A 13010-nucleotide genomic window follows, 5' to 3' on the forward strand; every position below is an offset into this window, starting at 1 on the left:
TATCCTGTATGTATGTATGTTTGTGTGTGTGTGTGTGTATACACGTATGTATGTATGAATGTACGTATGTATGTAAGTATAAGTGCATATGTATATGTATATGTAGTGTGTGTATACACACACACACATAGGTGTGTATATGTATATTTATATATAGTTTATAGATATATCTTTCCATATTATTTCTTCTTCCCTCTTATCATATTTCCTCAACTATTCTTTCTATTCCAGAGGGAGAGAAATATCATTCTTTGCAGGATTTAGTAGTGTTGGAATAATGCTGTAGCCACAATGGTCCAGGAAATCTGCACTTTATTTGAAAGCTTTTCTAAGTTTATCCCAACCATGCAGTTGTTCCAGTAAAAGATATCACCCACAAAAATCCTTGTCTCTTGCAAATCTCCACAATGAGATTTAGATTTTCCCTGTTAATATCTTTTTCCTTTTGCCAGCTATTGTTTGATTCTAACACCTCTCAAAGCTTCTCAACAAGACTTCTTAACCTGAGATACAGGAACTGGCCCTTAACTAATCAAACTAGTTATATTTGTCAACAAACCAACTGATGCCTGGCTAATTACCATAGAACTGTTGGGTTGGAAAGCACCTCAAGAGGTCATGTAGTCAAACACTGTAGCCCTGAGACCCTAAATCAGGAGTGGCCAACCTGTGGCGTGTGTGCCACATGTGGTATGGGTAGCTTCTGCCTGTGGCATATGGTAGATCAGGGAGGGAGCAGGCAGCATACCAGCAGAGAGGGAAAGAAGCAGAAAGAACAGAAGATTGGGCACAGAACATAGGGCAGAAAGCAGAGCAGCAGATTCAGCAGGAGAAGGGGATCAGAGTGTGCATCTAATCAAGGAGGTTGCAGGTCTAAATCTGTAGCACACCTGTCAAAAAGTTTTGACCCAACTGCTCTAAATCAAAACATATATTGAACAACATGTCACTTACATATATGTAAATGATACAAATGGGCATAGCTTATTATTAGCTGTTGTTTAAATCCAGGCATGGCAGTAATTAGACCAGTTTGGGGAAATATTTATGTATGTCTAAGCAACGTCCCCACAAATTAATCACCAGATATCTTTGTTCCCCATGACACATACAATTAAAGACTTGTAGACAAAGATTGGTGGTGTGTAAGCAATACTAATTTTGCCATTCCAGATATAAAAATATCTGCCTACCTGTCCTGGACTCCCCCTCTCTCCCACCCCTTCCCCCATCAGCATACTGTCTGAACATCCCAAAATTATGAAGTCATAAAAAGGTAGGGTTGGAAGGGACCTTGAGAGGTCATCTAATCCAACACCGCTGCCTGAGACAGGATCATTCCTATCCAAGCCATTATATACTAATCCTGTTTAACTTACTACTAAAATTACACAGTCAACCCTGGCTTACAACTACTGTACCAGGCAAAGCATCCTAACCTGACACAGGTAAAGCAGGGGGACAACAGTGGTCAGTGTCCTGCTGCTGCAAGGGTTGTTAAATACATTTGAGAGACCCAAAAAAGAGATACAGGTAAAGTTAAAGATATTTTTATGTATTTATCTTCCATGCAATCAGTAGGAGAAAGACTCATTATTTTAATATAGTATTATTTTGGAAAGACTTGTTCAAAGAAATTGTTTTTTCACTTTGCTTTGATGTGTATGTAGTTATCCTGTTACCTTCTGGAAGTGAAATATAGATTTGTGGGCCTGTTGCCAAGAAAGTTCTGCTTCCTGCACACATGAGACTGATAGAGCCAGTGGAACATGACTGTTGTAGAAGTCAAGCTCATGTGAGGCAGCCCTCCCAGTAATGTGTGTGAAACCCTTGTAAATGGTTTGAAGATCAGGGCCCATATCTTAAATTTGATCCAGTACTTAACAAGGAGTCAGTGAAGTGATATGCCCTTGGCAGGCTGTAATGTTTATCAGACTGACTTGTATGTTTTGAATCAATTATAGTATTTTTAAGATTAGTACTTTAATGCTTAAGTACAGAGACTTACAGTAAATCAAGCCTGGAGATCACAAGTTAATGTATTATTGTGGCTAAGGCTAACTGACTGAAGGAGGCACAGGCTTCTAGCCAATAGAATAAGGAAAATAGTCCATTTTCTGGCAGTGTCTTGAATATTCAGAAGTAGTGAAAGGAAGTTAGCTGTGCTAGCCTGAAGTTGGACAGAAGTAGCAAGAAATCCCAGTGACCACAAGGCTATAGACTGCCTTAATGATATAAGGATATAAAGTGAGGCCAGTGGTAATTGGAAGTTAATATTGCAAAAGTGACATTCTTTGATATTCTTCCTTTTCCCCAGCAGTATGACCTTAATCTCTCCAAGTTTCATCATCATTCAAAGTAAAAAGCTTGACTATTTTGGAGATGGTAGTATTTGTATGTGAGGAGCCTGAAGGACTTCAGTTTGCACCCTTATTATCTTTTAATTGTTTGTTATTAAATTAGTTTATTACATGAAATATTTATCCTTCAGTTTTTCATAAAATCTCTAGGTATTGTCCTTTTTTTCTATATGTTTCTTAATGGGCTCAGAACACAGAAAATGGATGAAAACACGACAACGCGTAATAGTAAGAGAAGGGTCAATTTCTTCATTTTTCCAAAGACTTTGTGATTGTTTTCTTCTTATCTTCCCATTTTGTAATTCCTGTTTAATTCAGTGGGGCAAAATGTGGACAATTTTGGCTGAATGAATACTTTTTCCACTTAGCACAAGCAACTCAATGTCAGATAGAGGTAAAAATTACGGATACTGAGTAAAAAATGATTTTCTCTTCCAAGTTATACTGCTATCAACTAATATTTTCCAGCTGTTATCTTAATCAATTAGTATTAGTTGTTACATATAGTAGGTATATTATTACAGTAAATCTATGCATTACTATATGTCAGATAATGTTACATCACTTTAAAAAATACTTTTGGTACAAAGAGCACATTATTGTAAAAATATGTTTATGTTACAAGGAGATAATGGAATAAAAGATCAATGGGAAAATGCTTAAAAGAAGTTATGATGAAAAGTAATGTATTATGAGAGACCAAAGAAGTGGTTGATTCAATATGAAAATCTTTCATATTTCTCTAAAAAGAGGAGAGATGTGCAGATTGAAATTAAGGTGAAGGAATTCTTAATGAATGGGTGAAAGCTGCCATCACTACCACCTGTAGACCTAATTCTGGGAGATAAAGTAAACCAATTGTGCTTTTTAATACTCTAGAAATAAAATGAAGGCCACAAAATCAGACTAGTAATTCAATCAATAATCTGACAGAATCATTAAAAGCCCAAAGTATTTTAAGGAATGATATTTACTAGGGTACCTGTATAAATAGTTTTTGTACAAAATTCCAAAATAGTCTAACATTCTTCACATTGTATGGTATCCTTTCTCTACATCACAGCCATCTCGTTATGTCTCTATGGTATATTTTGATGTTAAACAATCCAAAGACTGACAAATAATATTAGTTCTTTATTTGAAAACAACATAATCGTAACTCAATTGACATTTCTGTAGCAGCTTAGAAAACTCTCTTAAACTGTACTTATGACTCATGATGCAATCGATTTCTATTATTGAATTATAGCTTTGCATTTAGATGAGAGCCAAACTATTATTATACGCACACTGTGATTCTTGCATAGAATTTTATTTTAGTGCTCCTGAGTGAATAAGTTTGTTTAATTTAAACATTTACCATACTTTCACTTAAACTGTGCTTTAAAATTCAGAGCAGATTTGATAAATCTAAATATTATCCATTTCAACTTCCTCAGAGTTTCAAATGAAAAACAATGAGCTATCAGATTTAGACTTATAAAATAACTTATCTTTATGCTATAGAGGGGGAAAGGCAGGGCCTTTATATTTTAGAAGGGAACTTAAGCTGCTGCCTCACAAATAGAGATATTAAAAATATAATACAAATTTAGAGTCATTGATACCCAATTCAAGTATGAAACCCATTCAAAGTAATACAAAAAAGAGCTCTAAGATATAACTTGATGTTTAAAGCAAGTATAGTTCTTTTTGTATTATATTTATTTAAGCCTAGTCTAATAATACAGGACATTATACATTAAATGTATAAGGATGAAAAAGGGAGATATATGGTCATGAAAATTGCTGAATCTTAAAGAACTTTAAAATATATAATGAAATGGAATAAGCACGATATTTTGACCTGAATCTTAATTCATTCTTGTAAATTCCTTGAGGCAGTCCAGGGGGTATCATTCATCAGGCCCCTGCAAGCCAGATGAAGGGTGCAGTTGGGCCTACAAATTGGCCCTGTGCATCAGACCCAGCATACAGGTTTGACGTAGTTTGGGCACTGCACATAGCACATGCCCTAGATTTGCTCCATGTGCTGCATGCTGGTTATGCATGCTGCGTGCAGTGCAAGCACAGGCTCCGGCCCCAGCCCCCACGCCATGTGCAGCGTGTACCAAACCACATGCAGCATCCATGCTGGCTATACCTCTGCATGCCACGTGCAGTGGATGCCAAACCAGCTCTACAGAATGCATGCAACACACAAGGCCAGGGCTGGCACAGGGTGTATACAGCATGAAAAGCTAATCTAGGGTACAGCACATGCAAATCCAGCGTGAGATCCACAGACAGCACCATGGCCAAATGATAGGGCTTCAAGGACTGGATTCAGCCTGTAGGCTTTATTTCTGACACCCTTGATTTAGTCAATTCCTTCTTACATGGAACTCTGACAGTTCAGTTTTAAGGATCTAGTACATATTTTTAATACTGTTTTGGGGGAAAAAGTTATATTTTGTTTTTTGTCAGAAAACAGTAAGACTTGATCTCAATATTGTGTCTTTAATGTGTGGAGCGTCAAAGCAATGATAGAAATAGATAATCTATAAAATTTTGGCAAGAATAGCCCTATAGAAATCATATAAATCTAAAATTACTTTGAAGTTATAATTGTCTGTCTTAAGCAGACAAACTCCTGTTATAGTCAATAGCTTTGCCTACTTATGGGCTGAAGTATTCAACTCTATGAGCTGAATCTTGATGTGTACTGAACATCCACAACTGCAATCTTCCATGGAAACTAGGTGCTCAACAGCTTTCAGGATTGTGCCATCTTCCCTCAATTCTTTGGATATATGTTACACAGGCATTTGGGGGGTTTTGTCCTTAAAAATCTAATAGTAATATGTTTGAGTGTTTCTAGTGGAATAAGGAACAGAAAGGTTAGTATGCCTGTTCTACACATTAACTTCTTCCATGGCTTTGCAAAATATAAGTGTCCGCAATATCAAACCCACAACTATGCAGAAAAATAATGCACTAGCACTGTAGTTTTGGTTTTTGTCTTATTTTGACTGTCCATATAAAGGCTACGCTATCATGAATTCAACAGACTAAACAGTTCTGCTGCCAGGCTCTCTAGATACTGCTTTTTTGGCAAAGTAAAAATAAAATCTCATTGACTCTTCATGGATTTAATATCTGACATGCTTAAGCAAACAAAATAAATTTCACATCTTATATTGCTTGTAATTGCTCCAGATTGGGCATTCTTTTTTTTAACAAAGTAGAAAAACAGCCAACTCAGCCTTAATTAGTGTCTGACTAAATCATAATTGCCTGCTTTTTTCCAGCTGAGGTGACCATTGGTAATTTTACCAAAGTCTGGTGCCCAGCTCTATGTCCCCCAGATCCCTGAACTGTGCTGACTTGTACTAGCAATGCTGACCTTTTAAGGCTTTCTTAATAGCTAGTACAGGTTTCCCTCGCTTTATGCAGGTTTTGTACGTGTAAATTCATGCTTATCCAATGACCCTTTTTATACCAAAAATTTGTTATATGTGAGGTAAATTCACTCTTATGTGATCGGTGTGGTGGAAGCCCACAGTCTGCTGCTTTTTGCAGTGCATTGTGGGAGTGATGTACACCAAAATATAGTCTCCTGTGTGGATCTGTGCTCCTCGCTTGCTGTCTGTGACACATGTTTCTGTAGTGGCCATCCCCATTATGATACTGCCCTGTGCTTGTGTGTACTGACTGCTGTTGGTGAATACCAAAATTGTCTTGTAAAAGTGGTAGAAATGTGTCTGGGGGTCAGTACAGTTGAGATCTTGGAACATATCCCTATTTGTTACATTGTAAAGTGGGTTCGCTTTATGCAAATCTGAGTTATGCACCATTTTCAAGGAAAGCATGCGCAGCATAAAGTGAGGGAAACCTGTAATTGCAAACCTGTCGCTTGCATTGATTATGGCCCTGCTTCAGCCTCTGGCACACTCTCCAATTGGGGGAGAAAGAGGTGTTTAACATTGGTTTGATACTATCCGGGTATTTTGCTGTGCTAGGGCATTCCTCTGTCTTTACTTGTCTGATTAGGGTAGGTATTTTTTACATTGCCAGAGCTAAAGTAGCCACCTGGTAAACCAAGTGAATAAGTTTCTGTACTTAGGGAGTTAGATAACAGCAAAGGGAACATTCAGTGAAGAGGATAGTTCTTGCAAAAGTTCATCCTGCAAGTTCCAAAGTTTGTGTGTTGTAGAAAGTCAAAATGACACAACAATTCTCTGTATGACTCTGAAAATGAGATACTTAACAAGAGATCCAAAAAAAATCAGGGCATTTTAATAATGGTGTGACAGAATAAGGTTGGAAGTCAATTGGATATCCAAAGCCACAAAATATGCAGGGGTTGAGAAGGATGAATATATCAAGACCATAGCTATGTGAAATACCAAGTAAAAGAATAGTATTGCTCTGTGTTCACACTATCTAACAGTCACCAAATGACTCAATTCCAGCACCTGTACAGTAAAGTAAGCTTGAAGAGAAACTATGAAGAAAGGAAGATAAGAAAGCCAGCTACGTCAGAAGAGTTGAAGGGGTATCTAAATACCTATGGGTACTTTATAGCTTCGCTATGCCCATGAAAGATAGAAGCTGGTAATCATCAATCGCCAAATTAGAGCTCTATAGTTAGTATTTAGTCTGTTGAAAAGAAGACTGAAGGGAAATCTTCAAATACCTGAGGGGCAATAATAAAGGGGGTGGAGAAAGACCATTCTCGATGGGGACAAGATTGGGAAAAATGGCTTCAAGCTGGAGAAGAGAAAATTGAGGCTGGAGATTAGAAGAAACTTTCTGACTATGAAGGTGGTCAAGCTTTGGAATAGGCTACCTAGAAAAGCTGGTGAACCTTCATCCGTCAAGCGAGAGGGAAGGGGTGTGCACGTGTGTGAGTGTTTGTGTAGTATGGATGGATATGGCTATGGATATGTGTAGGATGGAAGGATGGATGGATGATAATCTTTTGGTGTATTATTTCTTCTTCTAGACAGAAACGGATTGTTATGAGTAGTATCTTTTATTAGATCAACTGCATGGTTGGAGTAATGTTAGGCAAACTTTCCAATGCAAGGCATTCTTCAGGTCAAGAGCACATTAGACAGAGGTTTGGTTGGGAGGGTATATTCAGTCATGATCCTGCCGTGGGCAGGGGACTGAACTGGATGGCTTCAAGCGGTTCCTTCTAGCCTTATTTTCCTATTATCCTATGTCACTTGAAGGAGAGCCAAATGTCTCGCTGCAAAATTTGGATTTCAGCCACCCTTCTCTCTAGCAGAGAGGTGCAATTCATGGACACACCATTGCCTGTTCACTCCTAACCAGTTACCCTAGTTGCTTGAAAGTGACAGGGATGCTTGGCAGAACTGACTAGATTTATTTTTAAATAAAAGCTCTCTCACCTGAAACCTTGTTTTTCAATTTAAAAAATAGACTATTTTTTGCTATGGAGTAATTGTTGTCCAACAGAAACTTCCTTGACTTGTTGCGCCCCTCCTCCCCCCCATTTACCTAAACCTTTCCCTCCCCTGACATAGTGAAATCAAGGTGGTGGAGGTAGGGTGGCCATCATAGAGGGCATTGCGGTTTTCTGCTACTCTGTCCTCTAACCTGATGCCTTTATGTCCTCTATTTTTTTTGTATCAATAGAGGACAAAGGACAACCAGACAGTCAGTCCTCTATGATGGCCATCCTAGGGGATTTTAAAAAAAAAAGTTCTTCTCACACTTCCCTTTTAAAGACGGTGAAAGTGGAATTAAAACAAACAAAAAATTCTGCAAAAAGGAAGAGAAAACAAGACTTTCGGGGGAGGGGGTTGTTTTTTTTAACAACTTTCTCCTCATAGTTCCTCAGAATGGGGAGGGAGAGCAACGCTGCCCCACCACGTCCTGATGGAAGCGGGAGCCGAGCACGCCACAGCCGCTACTGCGGCGGCGGCGGCAGGCCCCGCCCCTAACGGCCGCGTTCTCAACACAACAGAAGGGCCGGGCTGGCGCATGGCCCTTTCACCTCGTCTGGGCTTGTGGGGCGCTGGGAGCGGCGGGATGGAGAAGCTGTGGGGAAATCACAGCAAGCGGCCGTTTGAATTTGTCAGTAACAACGAGTTCCACGGGGAGTTTCACATCGTGGCGCGGAAGCGGCCCTTCGTGGTGCTGCTGATCTTCGTGGCCTGCGCCGGCGGAGGTAGAAGGCGGTGGACAGAGCCTCCCGCCCTGCTGGACACCCCAGACCCAAGCATCAGTTCAGAGCAGGCGGGGGGAGAGGTTGCTCCCCTGCTGGGCTGAGGGGCAGTGAAGCTTGAGGGGGGCTGGTGATAGGCCTCTCCCTACAGTAGCTCAGCTTCTGATCTGGGCTTGTCACTGCTTTTTATTTTTGTTTAATGTCTTCCACTCCATGTGCGCTTTTCCAGCTACACAGCTTCACTGCTCTGTTATCTCCTTCCTTACACAGTTGCTGCCCTCAGCCCTCCTCTTCCTTATTTCTCATATCATTTTTCCCTCTGCTTGACTGACTCCCACTTTTTTTTCTGTTCTTAGCTTGCCAGATACAACCCTTCATATGCTCCCCACTTCTAGCTTTCCCAAAGCCAGAGGGTCCCAAAACAAAAGGACTCAAAACACCCATTTTTTTCAGGCAAATCGGAGCCTGAATGGAATTCCTTGAGGAGGCACCCACTCATGTGAAGCCTCAAGTATTTCACCTATCCTATTCAAACCTCTAAACTTGTTGCCTCTCTGTTGCCACCCCATTTAAGTAACTTTCCTAATTGCTGTTGATACAAGACTATGAGTTAGCAACCTTGCAATGAAGAAAAAGTACTAAACATTTCTTTCAGACAACACAGTGATATGTCACTTTACTCCAAAGTATAATTCAGAATTTCAGTATAATTCAGGGCACACTTTGCTGTGCTCAGTAGCATAACCAGGGAGAGGGAATGGGTGGGGCATCAGCCTGGTGACAGCTCCTGCTTGCTAGAGTAGAAACAGCCCTGCACCACCTGACTGGCTGGAGCAGCCCTACCCTGTGTAGAACTGGGAGCTGGGTGAGGAAACCACCTGCCTGTACCCTGCGGCTGCCATCCAGTGCTTGGCACCCCCACACACCCCCTCTGGGTGCAGAGGAGTTTTGCCCAGGGAACAAACTCATTAGTTATGCCTCTGCTAATATTTAAACATAATAATACTTAACAAAAGATGACAGCCCAAATTAGTTGCAAATGAGCTCCACATACTTAGTTGCACAGAACCAAGTCCTACAGAAGAATGTGGTTGCGGTTTAATCCTAGATAAAGAATGAAAAATTTCACCCAAAACACCATCATAAAATGGATTAGGAACTACATCTTTAGAGTTTTATAGACTTCAGAAACCAGCTGTTCTGTGATTTTATGGTCCTCTGTATCGGTATCTTAAATTTGTAACTTGACCAATACCGATTATGTTTAAAAGCAATAGAAATTGCAATTCAAGTTGTTGCCAATGCAGTATTGAATTGAAAGGTATTAAATGCTGTGCTACCCCTTAGTCTTTAAAAAAAAATATTTTTCTCCTTGAATTTTGGCTTTTTACCACTTCTACAACCTCTACTATTTAGTGTTTCCCACCATTACTGGATTAGTCAGCCCTAATCATGTGAGAGGAAAAAAGCCCATGAGTTATTAGCTAGCAATTTTTTTCCTCTGAGATATGTGGTTTGCTGATTAACCAATCCTATGCTTTGATATGAGGGGGACCTACTATGAAAACACAGTTGACAGTTTCAGTGTTAAAATCATATGTTTCTGTCATGATTTATTTTGACAAATATAAGTAAAATGTATCTATGTATCTTGTGAATTATTATAATTTATGTGACAAAACTCCCCATACTGTATTTTCTCGTATGTGATGCTCAGCTGTTCTCTAAAAACACAGGTGCTAGAAGTTGGCATGCTCATTATATGCAAAAATTATGGTAAGAGCAGTTTCTGCTGCTGACTGGGTGAAACCAAAAGTAATATCTGCAGCATCCTCAAGGAGCAGAACAATGAGCAGGCTTGCCTCCTTAGTTGCTTCTACTCAGTTACTTACTATAAGGAAAGATCTTTTGTCCCTCATTTTGCCTTTCAGAAGCAAGATGTATATTATTTTCTTGTGTTGTATGTGAGAAAATACAGTATCCTGTATTATCCTATCCATAACATTGCAGATCAGGTAAAAGATTATTTCATAATAGATCTGCTGGCTTGTTGATGTGCAGAGATTCACATGCTGATGTTATAAATGACAGTATTTTTCTGCATATATTAATCTCTTCTTTTTTATTACCAGCATTGATGAGGACCATTTTGAAGGACGCATATATTCCTGTTATTGCCATTGTTTATGTCCTTGGAATTGTCTTTGGATTATTGGGCTACTTTTCAGTAGAGGTAAATGCAACCATAATCAAAATGAGATTGGAAAGTAACGAAAGTATGATTTCTTCCACCTCCTGCAGACAGTTATAAATAGATAGGAAATTAAATCTAGTGCAGTAGTTCCAAAGCTCCAGTCTGTTTCACAGTACAGTTACTGGTCAGATAGTGCTGACTAGCCTTGCTTCTGGGTTCTAAATGACATGAAGAAACAACTGAACTAGATTAAATGCTTTCTTAATACTAGTTTTCCATGGAAGAAAAATGAGGTGAGGCTTGTATTTGGGATGTGATTGGAGGTCATTTGCAAAACAGCCTTTTTATTAAGGCAGGGCTGTCAAACTGGCAGCTTTCAGGCTGCAAGGAAAAAAGGTAAATGTGCAGCCCCTGAGCTCTCACTTGATTGTTGCCCCCACCATTGCTTTGGTTGTAAGAGCAGCCAGAATCTCTAGCTCCCCCATTCCTCCTCCAGCTGCCACTTCTTTCCTTCAGCCCAGGGGACAGGACAGCAGAGGGAGATTGAGGATGAGTCTGGGGCTGTGTTGCAGTGAGGGTGAGTTACATCCATTGTTTGGGGGAGGTGCAGCGTAGTGGTAGGGGGGATGTCTGCATGGGCATGCAATGCAGCAGTGGGTGGGAGGAAGTGTCTGCATAGACACCTGCTGTGGTCCCTACAGCGTGCAGCCCCCACAGGTATGGCCCCCAGGGTCATAGAAGTTGGACAGCCCTGTATTAAGATATGGTTAACAGAATGTTTGAGACCCTCAGGATTAGAAGTTAAAATACCAATCTCAGTTGGAAAGTTAGATTTTTGTTCTCTAATTGTCTCTATTTCTCCATCTGTGGAACAGGGATAATAACTACTTGATTTATAGGAGTATTTACTTAATATAAAAATTTTTTAGATCCTTTGATGGTAGGCATTGAATTCAGAGTATTATTTGATGATCTAGTCACAAAAAAGTTACTGCAGGAAGTAGGCAGGTGGTATCGTTAGTTTAGGGCGGTGCAAGCTTTTGTAGACAAGAATCTACTTTATCAGATGCTATTAAAGGATTGCAAAATTACTGAAGAAATGTCAGTAAAACATAGTACAAAGATAAAGTAATTGTTTCTTGTCAGATTCGGAAAGCTGAAGTGAGGACTCCCTAGCAGTAAACTTGGAGCAGAACATCAGGTTTCCTTTATTGAAACTGGGGACGCCATAGTTAAAATTCTCTAGTACCTCCTTTACTTACAGGGTGCTAGGTAATGTTGATCCTTATTTGAAAGCAAGGCGTTTCAGTTGCAAAAGGACTTTCTCATCAAGTAAAAAGCATTTTAGAGCAGTAATTTATCTTGAAGTCTTTTCCTTAGTGAGTCAGGCTAGTTAGGAGTCTTTCCACTCTCTAGTCAGGCTACCCTTCACCTATGCAGGTCTGCTTGATTTCTCTCTTTGTCATCTCACTTCTGTTTCTCCATCCAGATGCTTTGATGTACTTTAGATATGAAAGTAAGTGCTTGGAAAATCTTTGAAGTCTTTGTGAATGGAAGGATTAACTTCTTCAGAAGGCCCAGGCTTCATCAGCTCATTAATAAGAAAATACCTATAACATCAGACTATAGTTAACCCTCTGATGAACAGAAACATGGAAAGGAGTACTGATTTGGGCAGACTCAGAATGAGAAGACCTTTCATTTCTCGTAATGCTTTGTTCAAATATTGACAGAAATTGGGAAAGGCCCAGATTCTGACACAGCTCCTTAGCTAATGCAATAGAATACATAGCTCTAGGATAGGTGTGATGTGTGTGCATCCTGGGCAAAGTAGGTATGTCTACTAGGGCTGTGCAAAGCTTCGACTTAATATTCGATTCGACAAATATTCAGCATGTTTAATGTTGAAAAGCGAAAGTTGAGTTGAATAGCAGCTGGTCGAATAGCTGTTGAATCGAATACCGGAAGTCGAATATTAGCAGCACGGGTCAAATGTTCGACTTGCCAATACTTGATTCCCTATACTGGATTCCCTGTGGGGGGAAAAAAACAGGAAAGTGGGGGGAGGGAGGGGGAAAGAGTGCTTTCATGACTGACATGTGTGGCTGGCCAGTGACCTGTCAGCGTTCTCTGAGGTCCCTTCCAATCCCAGTGCTCTGGGGGAGGGCCAGAGAAAATGCAGAAAAGGCAGCAGTTTTTCAGCTCCCCTGCTTTCTGCCTTGGGGTCAATTTCTGAGCTGCTGGTGTTCTCCAGCACCTCTGCGTCAGACCATGACGG

The 13010-nt window shown here is 40.0% G+C and overlaps 1 protein-coding gene across 1 annotated transcript in view; it reads left to right on the forward strand.

Annotated features, from left to right (window-relative positions):
* Positions 1–8402: 8402 nt before the first annotated feature.
* LOC109318189 (sodium/hydrogen exchanger 10-like) overlaps positions 8403–13010 on the forward strand; it is a 206155-nt gene continuing 201547 nt past the window's right edge. Inside the window, exons 1-2 of the mRNA XM_019547271.1 lie at positions 8403–8541; positions 10671–10771. Coding sequence (XP_019402816.1) covers positions 8403–8541; positions 10671–10771 — 240 coding nt within the window. The remainder of the gene's footprint in view (positions 8542–10670; positions 10772–13010) is intronic.

Source organism: Crocodylus porosus, unplaced genomic scaffold (assembly GCF_001723895.1).
Source record: "Crocodylus porosus isolate Cpor-Errol unplaced genomic scaffold, CroPor_comp1, whole genome shotgun sequence".
NCBI classification, from domain to species: domain Eukaryota; kingdom Metazoa; phylum Chordata; order Crocodylia; family Crocodylidae; genus Crocodylus; species Crocodylus porosus.